This window comes from Heptranchias perlo, chromosome 4 (assembly GCF_035084215.1).
Source record: "Heptranchias perlo isolate sHepPer1 chromosome 4, sHepPer1.hap1, whole genome shotgun sequence".
Lineage (NCBI taxonomy): Eukaryota > Metazoa > Chordata > Chondrichthyes > Hexanchiformes > Hexanchidae > Heptranchias > Heptranchias perlo.
In genome coordinates this window covers 33,101,830-33,117,246 of record NC_090328.1, presented here as the reverse complement: position 1 = coordinate 33,117,246, position 15,417 = coordinate 33,101,830, and the positions used below count along the sequence as shown (strand labels likewise).

At 42.1% G+C, this 15,417-nt stretch overlaps 1 protein-coding gene across 6 annotated transcripts in view; it reads left to right on the top strand.

Moving 5' to 3' along the window:
- Positions 1 to 15,417, top strand: part of tnpo1 (transportin 1) — a 156,133-nt gene that overhangs the window by 107,752 nt on the left and 32,964 nt on the right. For all 6 annotated transcript variants that reach the window (XR_010962655.1, XM_067982738.1, XM_067982735.1 and 3 more), the window contains exons 10-15: positions 2,953 to 3,013; positions 3,744 to 3,912; positions 4,457 to 4,609; positions 6,407 to 6,632; positions 10,964 to 11,135; positions 13,862 to 13,948. Coding sequence is in view for 5 of the 6 variants with exons in the window: in XM_067982738.1 (XP_067838839.1) it covers positions 2,953 to 3,013; positions 3,744 to 3,912; positions 4,457 to 4,609; positions 6,407 to 6,632; positions 10,964 to 11,135; positions 13,862 to 13,948 (868 nt within the window). In the remaining variant the exon portion in view is untranslated. The remainder of the gene's footprint in view (positions 1 to 2,952; positions 3,014 to 3,743; positions 3,913 to 4,456; positions 4,610 to 6,406; positions 6,633 to 10,963; positions 11,136 to 13,861; positions 13,949 to 15,417) is intronic.

Below are 15,417 nucleotides of genomic sequence, written 5' to 3'. Positions count from 1 at the left end.
GAGTTTTCCCCCTGATTCCCATTGACTTAATTGACTTGGGCTCCTTGGTGCCACACTCTGTCAAATGCTGCCTTGATGTCAAGGGCAGTCACTCTCACCTCACCTCTGGAATTCAGCTCTTTTGTCCATGTTTGGACCAAGGCTGTGATGAGGTCTGGAGCCGAGTGGTCCTGGCGGAACCCAAACTGAGCATCGGTGAGCAGGTTATTGGTGAGTAAGTGCCGCTTGATAGCACTGTCGACGACACCTTCCATCACTTTGCTGATGATTGAGAGTAGACTGATGGGGCGGTAATTGGCCGGATTGGATTTGTCCTGCTTTTTGTGGACAGGACATACCTGGGCAATTTTCCACATTGTCGGGTGGATGCCAGTGTTGTAGCTGTACTGGAACAGCTTGGCTAGAGGCGCAGCTAGTTCTGGAGCACAAGTCTTCAGCACTACAGCTGGGATGTTGTCGGGGCCCATAGCCTTTGCTGTATCCAGTGCACTCAGCCGTTTCTTGATATCACGTGGAGTGAATTGAATTGGCCGAAGACTGGCTTCCGTGATGGTGGGGATATCGGGAGGAGGCTGAGATGGATTATCCACTCGGCACTTCTGGCTGAAGATGGTTGCAAACGCTTCAGCCTTGTCTTTTGCACTCACGTGCTGGACTCCGCCATCATTGAGAATGGGGATGTTTGCAGAGCCTCCTCCTCCCGTTAGTTGTTTAATTGTCCACCACCATTCACGACTGGACTATTTCTTACTCTAGTGCTATCTGTCTCTCCCAATCCTTTGTGCACCTTGTTTCTCCTTTCTAATGCTACATCTTGGTACCCACCCCCCTGCCAAATTAGTTTAAACCCTTCCCCACAGAACTAGTGAACCTCCCCGTGAGTACATTGGTTCCAGCTCTGTTGAGGTGCAACTTGTCCATCTTGAACAGGTCCCTCCTGCCCCAGAACTAGTCCCAATGCCCCGCTAATATGCTCTGCTGAAGTCTTAATACCCTTATCTACACTTTTGAAGTTCTCTAATTGTTCATAGTACATCCCCTTTAAACTTGGGGTTTGTTTTATTGCTTTTCTCTATGCCTTTTCCAATGCTGGCACATCTTTTTGTAGTGTGGTTATAAGAGCTGAACACTACTCCAAATATATTTTGACCAGTGCACTGCTAAGCCTCTGCACAACCTCTAGAACTGTAAGCCTAGGTTTTTGGCTTCCTGTACTGGAATATACAGATTGAGGCACTTCTATTTCTACTCGACACAGATGTAGACCATGAAGTGTCAGCTTCCTCTATGAAGCACCATCAGAGTTATATCACGTGCTTTAACCTGGCCTGCAGCCGCAGGCACCATGCTGCCAATGGCTGTAAAGGTCGTAAGAATGCCAGGATTCCCGAAGTCTAAGAAGCCAGAGATTGTACTGGCCTGACAATAGGTACTCCCTTCATCAATGCTATCATCTATGTTTGTAAACAATTTTACAACACCAAGTCCAACAATTTTATTTGAAATTCACAAGCTTTCGGAGGCTTCCTCCTTCCTCAGGTGAATGTGGAAATGAAATCCTCGAACCCTTCGCATTTATAAATCACAGAATCTATGTTGACAGGAAAGAATTGCATTTTTTTAGTGTCTAGCTAGTTTGTGACCAGGAGCACTATATTAGGTAAATTAATGTTTGCTTTCCTGGCAGCTACCCTGATACCTTCATGGTGTCCATGATGCCAGCACTCCTTCACCCAGAAACAATGTCCCTGAGAGATGCAAACTGCACTGTCCAAACATAGCTGATGAGACGTGCACTTTTCCCAGGACACCAGTTGAGCATTGCTATAACAGGATGCATTCTAGCACCAGAGACATCAGAGAACATGCAATTGAAATGTTGAAAGCACGCTTCGGGTGCCTGGATCGATTGGAGTGCTGCACAATAGAGTTTGGTTGGGGTCTCCAGGAATGTTAATGGTATGCTAAATACTGCACAATATTGAGGGCCTGGCGGAGGGAAACACCCAAGGGCAGTGAGGGTTGTCGCCAAAGGAGCAGCAACAGCCTTAAGAAAATGCAGAGGACAACCAATTGCCAGCTGCAAGACATTCAGGCCATTTTGACATTCTATTGACAGTCATATCTTGTTAATGTATCAACAGTCCTGTATGTATCGTCACCCTTCTCACTGGAGTTGCTATTGTTTTTACACCAATTTATGTGCACTTCAATTCACACAGCTCCCTTACATTCCAACCATGTCAGTATGCATTGCAGCTTCAGGTGTGTGTGTGTGTGTCCATCTTTCCCTTTGGTGCTAGTTTGTCTCGTGTGAACTCTGGACTCTATAATCTAGTGCACCTCCTAGGTGCTGCAGGAGTGGATAAAGTGGCTGGCCACTGTGTAGCTCCATAAGGTCTTTGGATTGAGGGGGCCCTTATTTAAGTTGGACCTGCTGCATGGGCAGAGGACACAGATATTCTTTTATTGAGAGAGAGAATTAATCAACAAATCTAGTGAAACTGGAGTGGGTTTCTCTAAATTGTTCAACATCTCATGGTTTTGTAAAATTGCTCATTGTCAATGGCAGGCAAAACAAAATGCATCAGATATTTTGTATAATTACTGTGCTGAGAGAATTTGTACTCTTTCAAGTTTGGCCGTTATTTTACGCACCCAACTCTAAAGGTCAGAAGAGCATTATATTTGTGTAAGCAAACTCCTGCAATGCCACTAGTAGTGGGAACAGGCTCTGCATGTTCACTGATCAGCACAGATGCTCTGTTAGTCTTGGATTACTAACTTTTCCAGTACTTCTTCACAGATTTCAAAATTGTCTGATATTGTGTGTGCTACAAAATTTATAGCAATTTAGTATCCTTTTCAATGAATACTTGTAGAAAATACTTAATCATGCTGAACTTTGCATATACTCATACAAGCCTTGATGAGCAAATTTGTTAATTTCAGGTTAATACCTGTCCTTGTGAATGGGATGAAATATTCAGAAATTGATATTATTCTTCTTAAGGTGAGTTAAGTTAAATTGTTTGAGTTTTACATCTCCCAAGTGTAGATTGTAGTTAATTTACTAGCAGTCCACATGCTATGTCATCTGAGTGGAATGATCTTAAGGTTAAAAAAATAAATAATACCAATTAACTGGACATGTTGGAGAGTTAATAATCAAACAATTGTATAACTATAACAGAGATGGAACAGTAGGCTTCCTATGAGCGAGGGGGGGGTGGGCGGCAGCGGGAGTTCTGTTCCGCTCCAGATGTCGTCTTATCTGCAAGGAATGCCTGTGCAAGGGAGTGCGTGGCTAGAACGGACATTGACCATGAGGGATTAATGTATAACTATAGAACTTACTAATTAGCCATAGTATAGCAAGAATACAGGATGCTTTGGAATAAACACCGTGTCCTTGATGATGTCCGGAGACAGCTAATCATGAGTTGGGAGGTAACTAATAAGGGAGTTAGATGGAGTTGAAAGTCTGTTTATCTGTAAAATATAACGTATGTTACTTTTGTAGTAAATAACTATGGTATATAAGAAGGGGTACCAGGGATAAGGTTAGGTAGCTGCAAAGCGAGGAACCCAGCGCTACCCTTGTACTGTATAGACTGATCGCCTGTGTTGTACAATAAAGTCTGTTCCGTATACTCAACTCTCTCATCAATGTCTTACTTGCATATTGCTGTGAACCGTATAAGAAAGGAGGTTGACTAACATTAACTACTAAACTTTTTCAGGGCGATGTTGAGGAAGATGAAGCTGTTCCTGACAATGAGCAGGATATTAAGCCTCGCTTTCACCGATCTCGAACTGTTGCTCAGCAGCACGAAGAGGATGGAATTGGTGAAGAGGAGGAAGAGGATGATGATCTTGATGATGATGATACCATTTCTGATTGGAATTTAAGTATGTTTAAATGAGGATGCTGCTTACTGATTTGAATTTTTTTTTCCCTTTCAGCATACCTTATTGACCAATATTAAACACTATTCTGGTTTAAATAAAATGCTTTTAGGATTATGTCCAAAACACATTTTAATGCAGGGATGCAATACAAGGAATGATGTATACTCATTTGTTTTAGCAAATGGGTGGCAAGGAGTAGTGGGGGTGGGGCAGTATTATAATCAATCTGTGAGCAGATAGTTAACATTGCATCTACTTTTTCCTGACCATCTATATTTGAATTATTGCTACCCTAGGGGTGGGGGAAATAAGGAAATTTTTCTGATCTTTAGTCTTGTTTGAAGCTTGTTTATTTTCTGTTTGTCCTTCACTCTGGTTTAAATAGCCTGCTCACATCTTTCAGGATTTTAAAGACCCAGATAATGTGCCCACATGTGTTTTTTGTCCAATGAAGTTAATATGAGCTCTGAGGGTCTTAAACTTATAAGAACATATAAGAGAACGTACTGGAAGGGAAATGTAACACCAATATATTATTCTTTAGGAAAGTGTTCTGCTGCTGCATTGGATGTGCTAGCTAATGTTTTCCGGGATGAATTATTGCCACACATTCTGCCACTGCTGAAGGAGCTGCTATTTCACCCAGATTGGGTGGTGAAGGAGTCAGGAATTCTGGTGCTTGGAGCTATTGCCGAAGGTTGGTGGAAGATTGAGTACTGGAAAAATTAAATGGCATAATTGTTCTTAAAAAAAAAATAAATAAATAAATTTCCATGTCCACAAGATGCAAACTTTGAATCTTAAATGTGATTTGTAGAAACTTAATTTCTAGAGTGCATAAGCTTGTGTTCAATGGAAGCTCATTGTACTTGAAAAAAGATACGACAAAGGTGTTGTAGATTATCAACTGGTCCTTGTATGTGTGAGACAAATGCATTTTAAGTTGAATTGTGATATCTTTCCATGAATGAAAGGAAATTAGAGGGCGAGTTACCTTGAACTCTTGAAGGCGGAGAATTGTAGCCCCAACGTATTATCAGTTTAACATTGGTATGTAGGTCATCTGCCGCCTTGGATGTGATATGTAGTGTAAGGAATTATAATGGAGGCAATAGGAATGTAAAATGTTAAATCATGTTTGTCATTCATTGGCTATAAATTGGCATACAAGCACTAAAAATGATGCATGCATCACTTTCAGTAACTGCAATTGACTGAGAATAACCCCTTTGTCTTGTTTGATTAAAACATTAATTTTGTCTATAAATATAACATCTTGCTGCAAGAAATGTGTATTTAACTTTTGAATGTTTAAAATTAGAATGTGGTATAGAATGTGCTGATCGGGTTAGATGAAAAGGCGTGGGAGGAGGCTCTTGTGGAGCATAAATGCTGGCACAGACCAGTTGGGCGGAAAGGCCTGTTTCTATGATGTAAACTCTGGGGTAATTTTAACCCCCAAGAACGGGTGAGTTGGGGGCGGGTGGGCAATAAAAATAGTGGATTTTTGGAGTGGGACCGCATCCAAGCTCCAACGCACCTACTTCGGGTTTGACCCAGGCGCATTTGGATGTGCACACACACAACAGACACCCGGAAGTCCCGCCCTTATGTAAAGCCGGTGGGCTGATACTTAAAGGTGCAATGTACGTCATTGAAATAGTTGAGGTACTTAATTTTTTGAGTATTACAAGAGTAAAACAACTTTAACCTTATCTATTTGGGTTTGCCCTCGGTTCCAATTCCCGTCAGGTGAAAGCAGGCAGAAAGGGCCGGATCCACGAGGTGAGTAGCTTTATTGTGGGCCCGGAGGAGCAGGAGTGCTTCTTCCAGGCCCAGCAAGCTCACCTGGCGCAACATGACCCTGCGACCAGCCAATCCCACCCCCACCCCCTCCCAGATGGTGTTCTCCTCTCTTTCTCCCCCACCCTTACCTTCGATCTCCTCCTGGCATCAGGCTGGCTGCTGGGCACGAAGCCCGGAAGTAAATTTTTAAAATCTCATTAAGGCCGCGATCGCAGGTTGCGACGCGCCAATTTACCTTCTGGGTTTTGCGGCTGTTTTTTTTATTCCCCCCCCCCGGTCCCTTACCGCCTTCATGTTAAAATCATACTCTATGTAACTAACTCTAACTAAATAAGTTATTTCACTTAAAACCTAGAGGTTGGTGGATATGACTGCAGATTTTCCGCTGCAATTCTTGATGCCCTCTGAGCTAGGGGAGTTGCTGATTGAAGTTTAAGCTCTTTCTCCACAGAGGAACAGTATCTAAAGAACAATAACATACGTGATGCTGCATAATTAAGTGTCAGAGGCCTGGGAAAGTTATAAGTTGTTTACATGCTGGAAAGAGAATTCTAGACATGTTCAGAAATTTTTTTGATACTTATGTACCACAAATTTATTTGTAGAGCACGCTGAGTTTATTTACCGAAAGGATGACTTGTGGAAATTTTCCCCAAAGTTTTATATTTTTTTAAAAATTGTTTTACAGGCTGTATGCAGGGCATGATCCCTTACCTACCAGAGCTTATCCCTCACCTTATTCAGTGCCTCTCTGACAAGAAAGCTCTTGTGCGCTCTATAACCTGTTGGACACTCAGCCGCTATGCACATTGGGTAGTAAGTCAACCCCCAGATACTTATTTGAAGCCATTAATGACTGAACTGCTGAAGCGTATCTTGGACAGCAATAAGAGAGTGCAAGAGGCCGCCTGCAGGTTTGTCATGTTACTGGGTAATATTTTGGGGTGGCATTACAAAAACATTTGGGTGGCATTGTAAATTTTATGTTACTGTTGTGCAAATAAGTATGCAGATTTCAGCAACAAGCAAAAGTCTTTGAGACAGAACAAATGAATACTTCTATCAGTTGTAAAAGTTTAATATGTTCAGATTGTCTCAACTAATTGTTTTTTCCAGGAGCGCTCTTTCTTGTTTCAATGTGCAATGTTTGGTTTTGAAGTTCTTTGGAACCATCAACTTATTTATTAAAATGCAAGGAATTAAGGACACTCCAGCAACAGTCTTTAGATACTTGTGTCTTAAACTGGGGATCAGTTTAATTAGAAAAAACCTAAGCAGTGAATTGGCATTATGGTTTACACTAGCCTGATTTTGGGGGGGCGGTGAAAGAGAGCCGCTAATGATTGGGAACTCCAAAGCCTGCCCCGCCCCCTAATATTTTGGCGGTTTTTATTCTGTCTAAATCTATAGGAACAACAAAAAGGCATGGATGATTGGTGGTGTTTGAGAATAGGCTGTGTTGCTTTGACAGTTGTGTTGCTTATGTAATGTGCCATTGTCTTAAAGCAGAATCTATCGTCAACTGTATTTAGTACAATAAATGTATCAGCAGGGGAAGCAGCTGCATTTAACATCGTTGAGGATCCTACACAGGTACTAACAGTTGACTCTGAACTAGTGAATCTGAGTGCGAGTTGTCTTGCAGATGCCATCAGACATGAGGTTGAATCTATTGTATGTGTTGATGAGAAAGTCCTGATACCTGAATTTCTGGTTAACCTATGTTGTTGCTGCTGCTAGTAGGAGTGAGTAAGAACGAGTAAAAGGATCAACCGAGTGGATCTAGCCAATAGATGAAGGTAGCAGTACCAGTACTCTCCACAGCTGTAGCTTCCCAATTCAGTCCAGTTTTTTAGGAAGTAGCTGGCAACTAAGGCAGATGTCCAATGGAGCTTTTCTATGCGCTGAATACCTTGTGGACAAATGTGCTGCCAACGGAAAGCAAGCCATAATCACAGTGTTTTGCAAAATGACAGAATTTTGCATTGTGCAGCTTGCACAGCTCTAGTTAATTTCAGTAGTCACTTTGATGTTTTATGGTGGTGTTTATTGTTGCTGTAGTGTTTTGCTACGTGTTTAATGAAAGTTGTCGTCATTATCCAATGGTTCAAATTAATTTTTTTCAAACAAGAATATAAATTTGAATTAACGGGCTAGACTGTATTTACTTATTAGAGCCCCTGGCCTGGTATCTATTCACTTGGCCGTGCAGCAGCTGCTCTATGCAGTTCAGGAATAGGCTTTATAATCAGTTGAGTCTCAGCAAGAATGCACACAAAATCAAGTGTTCTTAGTGGTATAAAGAACTACCCAAAGAAAATGTTTTTGTCTCTAGACAGGTTCACTTTACTCAAAGATGTCTTTCTGCAGGCAGGGTAATAGATTCTAGTGATAAGCTATCTACGGATATTTTCCCCGATGATAGCCATCTTTGTAATTCCCAGCTACTACTTCAGCTGAATCTGCTCAGCCAGTGACCTCCCATAAAGCACCCTGTCTCAGCCACTGTGGATAGAATGCGCCTCAGCTCTGGATTTTGCATAGTGGTTACAAGAAAACAATGTTCTGAAGCCCTTTCTCCAGGTCCTTCCCCTTCCACAGCTGTTGGTGGTAACGTACATTTCCAAAGTAAGATGTGCTGCCTATCTGCAAGAGGCTTGGAGTTGGAACAAATGGAGGACAAAACAAGCAATACAAGTCCAGACCTTGGTATTAGGGAAAATGAGTGACAATTTGAAGGGGCAACACTATAGTAGTTTGCTGCATCAACAAATGAGGGGATTTGCTCTTATGGAGATGCCTAGATGTGGTTCAGTTGGCATGAAGTTATGCCATCAACCCAGTACTTAGCAGGGGTAGAAACCATAATGGTAGAATCTGTTGTCTCGTGATTCACAATTTACAAATTAAACATCTTCCTAGAGATGCATATATTGTCTCCCTTGGGTAAGCAGCAGTTGCAGTATTTCTGCTCACAGCTGGTTTGTCTCCTTTCCTGGACATGAAAGTTTTTGTACACGTTTCCTCTGTTGCTGCTAATTTATATGTAATACCTGAAGGAAGTACCTGTAGTACCCAAACAGAAGGAATACAAAGTTATCCTATTAGTTGTGAACTATGATTTGTGGAAATGAGCAGCATCAGGATCCTTCTGCCCCATTGATGAGGTGTCTCGCAGTTTGGGGAGGGTCAAATATTAAACCCAGAAATACTCCAATTGATGGCTTGGCCGAAAGGGTTGATCTGGTTCCTCTTGGACTCTGATAGTGGACCCCCAACTTGGCTCCCACAGGGAAGCCAGCATCCCTTTGAGTTTGTTTTCAGTCATAGCAATGGGAGGCACATGGTGCTGAAATCGATCAGTTGGCTTGTTAGAATTTTGTATTGGAGCAAAAAGGATTACAGGCTGCAGCGGGACAGGGAAACCCCGACAGCAAGGCACCTGAAATCGAATTAGATCTGGAATCGAGCCCGAGGACCGCAATAAAAAAAAGAAAACGCGTTGCGTGCTGCATAGGAACAAGGCTTAAAAGCTAATTGCAGACCCTGTTCCAGCAAAGCCCCTCATGTCTGTAGAATTTAAACACCCTCAGGCGCTGATCTGCTCTAGAGGTGAGAACTTTAAAAAAAAAGTTATCAGCAACAGGACTACAGAAAGGTCACCCTGTTCAGCCCAAGCTCAGGCGAAGGTAAAGTGGGGCTTCCGGCTACGATCACTTGTCAACTCGAACAATCCCATTGATAAATAATTCAGTGATACGTGGGTGGTCAGAAGGAAACATGTACAAATGTCTAGTCTACCCCAGGTCTGTATGTATAATTAAACATTTTCTTAAGTTGCAAAAGAAAAAGTTCTAATCAGAAATTTGTAACCCGGTCATACAGCCCAAAATAGCCGGCCCACTTACTACGGTTTAATCGGCGCCTTCGTAATTGACGCCCATGGCAATGGCCCAATGATTAGCGCCATTTGCCCGATTTATAGTCGGCTGTCCGGGATAAGCGGGGACAGTGTAAGTGGCGGGGACTGTTGATTCTTGATCAGTTTCCAGATATTTGCAAAACGGGAGAAGTTTACATTATGGTGTTATACAATGTTGATTAGTCCTGTCTTATGCAATGTCCCTCATATTGTTTGTTCAGTTTAAAAACTGGTTCTATTCAAGTTCATAGAAGTTGTTGCTTTTGTGGTTATTCAACCAACTCATAATTTTGTGACTCCGTGTTAATCCCACTACTAGATAATGTAACACTGAGATGATCAAATCTGGTGGCTTCTGCTTGTGGAGATGGTTTTTGATTTAAATGTTGATTGTTTATGCTGGGATGGCCACCTTTTGTTCACCAAAACTAGATGGGGCAGGCATTTTTTTTAAAAACTGCAAATGTGTGAAGCAAGTCCTCTTGTGTATCAGCACAGCATATTTAATTGGTTGCAATCAAAAACCATACTTTTCCTCCCACCCCTGAAATTGGTTGAGGCAGATGGTGGTCACTCTAGTTTGTGCAGAGGTAAATCACAAAGAGGCAGAAATTAGAGCTGATTTATGTGAAAAATGTCTTTGTAGAATAGGCTGGAAATTTTACAACTGAAATGTGAACAGGATGAATTCTTGTGCTGTTAACTATTCCACTCACAACAGGCATATCACCAGGACAGCCTATTGCTCCATAGGTTTAAATAGAACTAGAAAAGTATATAGAAAGTAATACTGAAATCAGCCATTTATTTATTTTTCAGTATTATGACTTAAGCAGCCTTTTGAAGGTGAGAGTTTAAGTAAATGTAAGTCTGCAGAAGTATACTGATGCATTGAGTTGTAAACCTTGCAGCAATGTGATACTTTGCTAATGCAAAAAGTAGTTTTATTTCACTTTTTTAAAAAAGTGTATTTTAATCTTGCCTGTTACAATGGTAGTATATTAAATTCAGCTTCTTTTAATAAGCCTCACCCAACATCCTCTCAAGTTTTAAAAATTGTATGAGGTATTAGAGCTGTAGAGAAAAGTACTTTCTAATTTGATGTGTCTTAGTTCTGATTAATATGAACTTTATTTTTGTAAAATGCAGGCTTTTAAAAATATTTTGACATAACGTGGGCACATGGGAAAAATTAGCTTCAATATGGGTGAAAGCATCCTGACTTTTAGTGGTCTCTGTACAAAAAGAATTTGAGTACATTTAAGCCAGAAATAAAGACTAAATAGTAGCATGGAGCACAACTTTGTTTTATTTGCTTTCCAGTGCTTTTGCTACCCTAGAGGAAGAGGCTTGCACGGAATTGGTGCCATACCTTGGTTACATACTGGATACACTTGTCTTTGCTTTTAATAAATATCAGCATAAGAATCTTCTAATTCTGTATGATGCCATTGGAACCCTTGCTGACTCAGTAGGGCACCATTTAAATAAGCAGGTGAGAAAATAAAATCCTGCAGCATGATCAATTATCTTAAATTACATGCAAGATTAATTTGAGCTAGCTGCTTACTCCAAGTTGAAGTGTTCGGTCCAGTGATATGGTACATTAGCTACTTATTTTAAAAATGAAGTTTTTGTACTGACTGGCTTCCACAAGATTGTTTCTCTGCTTAAATAAATTTAAAATTCATCACACGTATTTACAAGCCATGTGTTAAAAATTTTGGATTTGCTCCAGAAATTCTCGTGATTTCATCTGTCCTGTAAGCAGACCCGGCATCCCTTACGATCAGGAGTTTACTGCCCAATATTCCCACCTCTGGCTCTTTTTAAACAACAAAATTTATATTTCTGTGCTCAAGGTGATTGAGTAATGGAACACTTTTTCCATTGTTAGTTAAGTGTAGCACAGACCAGGTTTCGTGAAGAGCTTCCTTTTACTTTCCTACAATATTGGGCTATAATTTCAAGTTTGGAAAAATCCAAATTGGTCGGTCTTTCTTTCCTCTTAACCCCGCACCCCCCACCCCCCGGGTTGTTTCTTTGTCATTTCCAGGTTATACCTTTCACCAGTTTCAACACCAGTTATCTATTCAGTTAGGCGTGAATTTTTTGGTCTGCAGTTGATCAATTTTAACTTTCCACTAAAGCCCTTATGAGTGCTACGCTAATGACATCTCTTCCTGATATGGGAGTGAGAATACTTCTGAGAACATTTTTACGATTTCTCTAGTAATACAAACACATTTGCCATGTCCCTACACAGAACAACCAAAGAATTCTTACCCTAAGAAGGTACATGTTCCCAAGCAGATTTTCAAAACCTTTCTAAATATGTAATTTATATGGAATTTACAGAAAATTTGAACTCTTCTAATGAGCCAAATAACTTATTAATTAAAATAAACTGTAGCCAACTTCCGAACAATATTGCTCCAAGTAGATGATCCGTCTCGGCCTCCTCCCGATATCCCCACCATCACAGAAGCCAGTCTGCAGCTCTTTCGATTCACTCCACGTGCTATCAAGTAACGGCTGAGTGCACTGGATACAACACAGGCTATGGGCCCGACAACATCCCGGCTGTAGTGTTGAAAACTTGTGCTCCAGAACTAGCCGTGCCTCTAGCCAAGCTATTCCAGTACAACTACAGCACTGGCATCTACCCGACAATGTGCAATATGTCCTGTCCACAAAAAGCAGGACAAATCCAATCCGGCCAATTACCGCCCCATCAGTCTACTCTCAATCATCAGCAAAGTGATGGAAGGTGTCGTCGACAGTGCTATTAAGCGGCACTTACTTACCAATAACCTGCTCACCAATGCTCAGTTTGGGTTCCGCCAGGACCACTTGGCTCCGGACCTCATTGCAGCCTTGTTCCAAACATGGACAAAAGAGCTGAATTCCAGAGGTGAGGTGAGAGTGACTGCCCTTGACATCAAGGCAGCATTTGACCGAGTGTAGCCCCAAGGAGCCCTAGTAAAATTGAAGTCAATGGGAATCGGTGAAAACTCTCCACCGGATGGCGTCATACCTAGCACAAAAGAAGATGGTGGTGGTTGTTGGAGGCCAATCACCTCAGCCCCAGGACATTGCTGCAGGAGTTCCTCAGGGCAGTGTCCTAGGCCCAACCATCTTCAGCTGCTTCATCAATAACCTTCCCTCCATCATAAGATCAGAAATGGGGATGTTCGCTGACGATTGCAGAGTGTTCAGTTCCATTCACAGCCCCTCGGATAATGAAGCAGTCCGTGCCCGCATGCAGCAAGACCTGGACAACATCCAGGCTTGGGCTGATTAGTGGCAAGTAACATTCGCGCCAGGCAATGACCATCTCCAACGAGAGAGAGTCTAACCACCTCCCCTTGACATTCAACGGCATTACCATCGCCGAATCCCCCACCAACAACATCCTTGGGGGGGTGGTCACCATTGACCAGAAACTTGACCAGCCACATAAATACTGTGGCAACAAGAGCAGGTCAGAGGCTGGGTATTCAGCGGAGAGTGACTCCTCCTGACTCCCCAAAGCCTTTCCACCATCTACAAGGCACAAGTCAGGAGTATAATGGAATACTCTCCACTTGCCTGGATGAGTGCAGCTCCAACAACACTCAAGAAGCTCGACACCATCCAGGACAAAGCAGCCCGCTTGATTGGCACCCCATCCACCACCCTAAACATTCACTTCCTTCACCACCAGCACACTGTGGCTGCAGCATGTACCATCCACAGGATGCACTGCAGCAACTCGTCAAGGCTTCTTCGACAGCACCTCCCAAACCCGCGACCTCTACCACCTAGAAGGACAAGGGCAGCAGGACCACCTGCACGTTCCCCTCCAAGTTACACACCATCCTGATTTGGAATGGTGATATATTTCCTTCATCTTCGCTGGGTCAAAATCCTGGAACTCCCTACCTAACAGCACTGTGGGAGAACCTTCACCACACGGACTGCAGCGGTTCAAGAAGACTGCTCACCACCACCTTCTCAAGGGCAATTAGGGATGGGCAATAAATGCTGGCCCTGCCAGCGATGCCCACATCCCATGAACGAATAAAAAAAAAAGTATGGACGGATTTTGTGATTATTTAGTGCTAATTTGATGTCATTGTTCTGGCAGTATTTCTAAGTTCACTTGAAGTTTTTCCTGTCAACTAATGTACAATAATTCATTAGAGCAACAAAATTAACCCTCTTTGTCTTTCTCATAAGGAGTACATTCAGATGTTGATGCCTCCTCTCATTCAGAAATGGAACATGTTGAAGGATGAAGACAAAGACCTTTTTCCCTTACTTGAGGTGTGCAAAGATTTAGTGTTTATTTAATTCACATGCATGTTTATGCTGTTGGTAAGTCTTGTTGAAATAGATATACAAATTCTTGAGAGTACCACGAGGATGTTTGTGTCCTGGGATGATTGTCGGACCTCTTCTGTTATGTTTTTACAATGTCACTGCCCTTTTGTCTTGCTCTTATTACAATGCTCTTGAATTTTTATTTTCCCTTCCCCTCCACCTTTTTTGGATTGTTGGCTCTCAGCCCAGTTTTTTCCTTGCTGTTCTATCAACTGCCCAAGGGTTTAGAAGAACTGCTTCTGATGAGAATGACGTTATCAAATACAGTTCCCTGACACAACCAGTTGCTTTTTCTTCTCTATTGGCATCATGAACAAAATGAAAGTGTAACCTAATCTATTTACAATCTATATTAATGACTTGGATGAAGGGACCGAGTGTAATATAGCCAAGTTTGCTGAGGATACAAAGCTAGGTGGGAAAGTAATCTGTGAGGAGGACATAGAGTCTGCAAAGGGATATGGACAGGTTAAGCGAGTGGGCAAGAAGGTGGCAGATGGAGTATAATGTGCGGAAATGTGAAATTATTCACTTTGGTAGGAAGAATAGAATAACAGAATATTTTTTAAATGGTGAGAAACTATTAAATGTTGGTGTTCAGAGAGACTTGGGTGTCCTGGTACAAGAAACACAAAAAGTTAGCATGCAGGTACAGCAGGCAATTAAGAAAGCATATGGTATGTTGGCCTTTATTGCAAAGGGGTTGGTGCACAAGAGTAAGGACGTCTTACTACAATTGCACAGGGCTTTGGTGAGACCTCACCTGGAGTACTGCGTACAGTTTTGGTCTCCTTACCCGAGGAAGGATATATTTGCCGTAGAGGTGGTAGAACAAAGGTTCACTAGATTAATTCCTGGGATGAGAGGGTTGTCCTATGAAGAGAGGTTGAGTAGAATGGGCCTATACTCTCTGGAGTTTAGAAGAATGCGAGGTGATGTCATTGAAACGTAAGAGGGGGCTTGACAGGGTAGATGCTGAAAGGTTGTTTCCCCTGGCTGGAGAGTATAGAACTAGCAGGCATAGTCGCAGGATAAGGGGTCTGCCATTTAAGACTGAGATGAGGAATTTCTTTACTTAGATGGGATGTGAATCTTTGGAATTCTCCACTGTGGATGCTGAGTCATTGAGTATATTCAAGGCTGAGATAGATAGATTTTTGGACTCTAGGGGAATCAAGGGATTTGGGGATTGAGCAGGAAAGTGGAGTTGAGGTTGAAGATTAAGCCATGATTTGATTGAATGGCGGAGCAGGCTTGAGGGGCCGTGTGGCCTACTCTTGCTCCTATTTCTTATGCTTTAAAAATTCAGAGGATTAGCACAGCATCTGCCACTAAAAATCGTACCAACCATATCTGCTGCTTCCTCTTCTTGCTCTCTTGTGCAATATTTGTATCTCCTCTAATCTTGATCA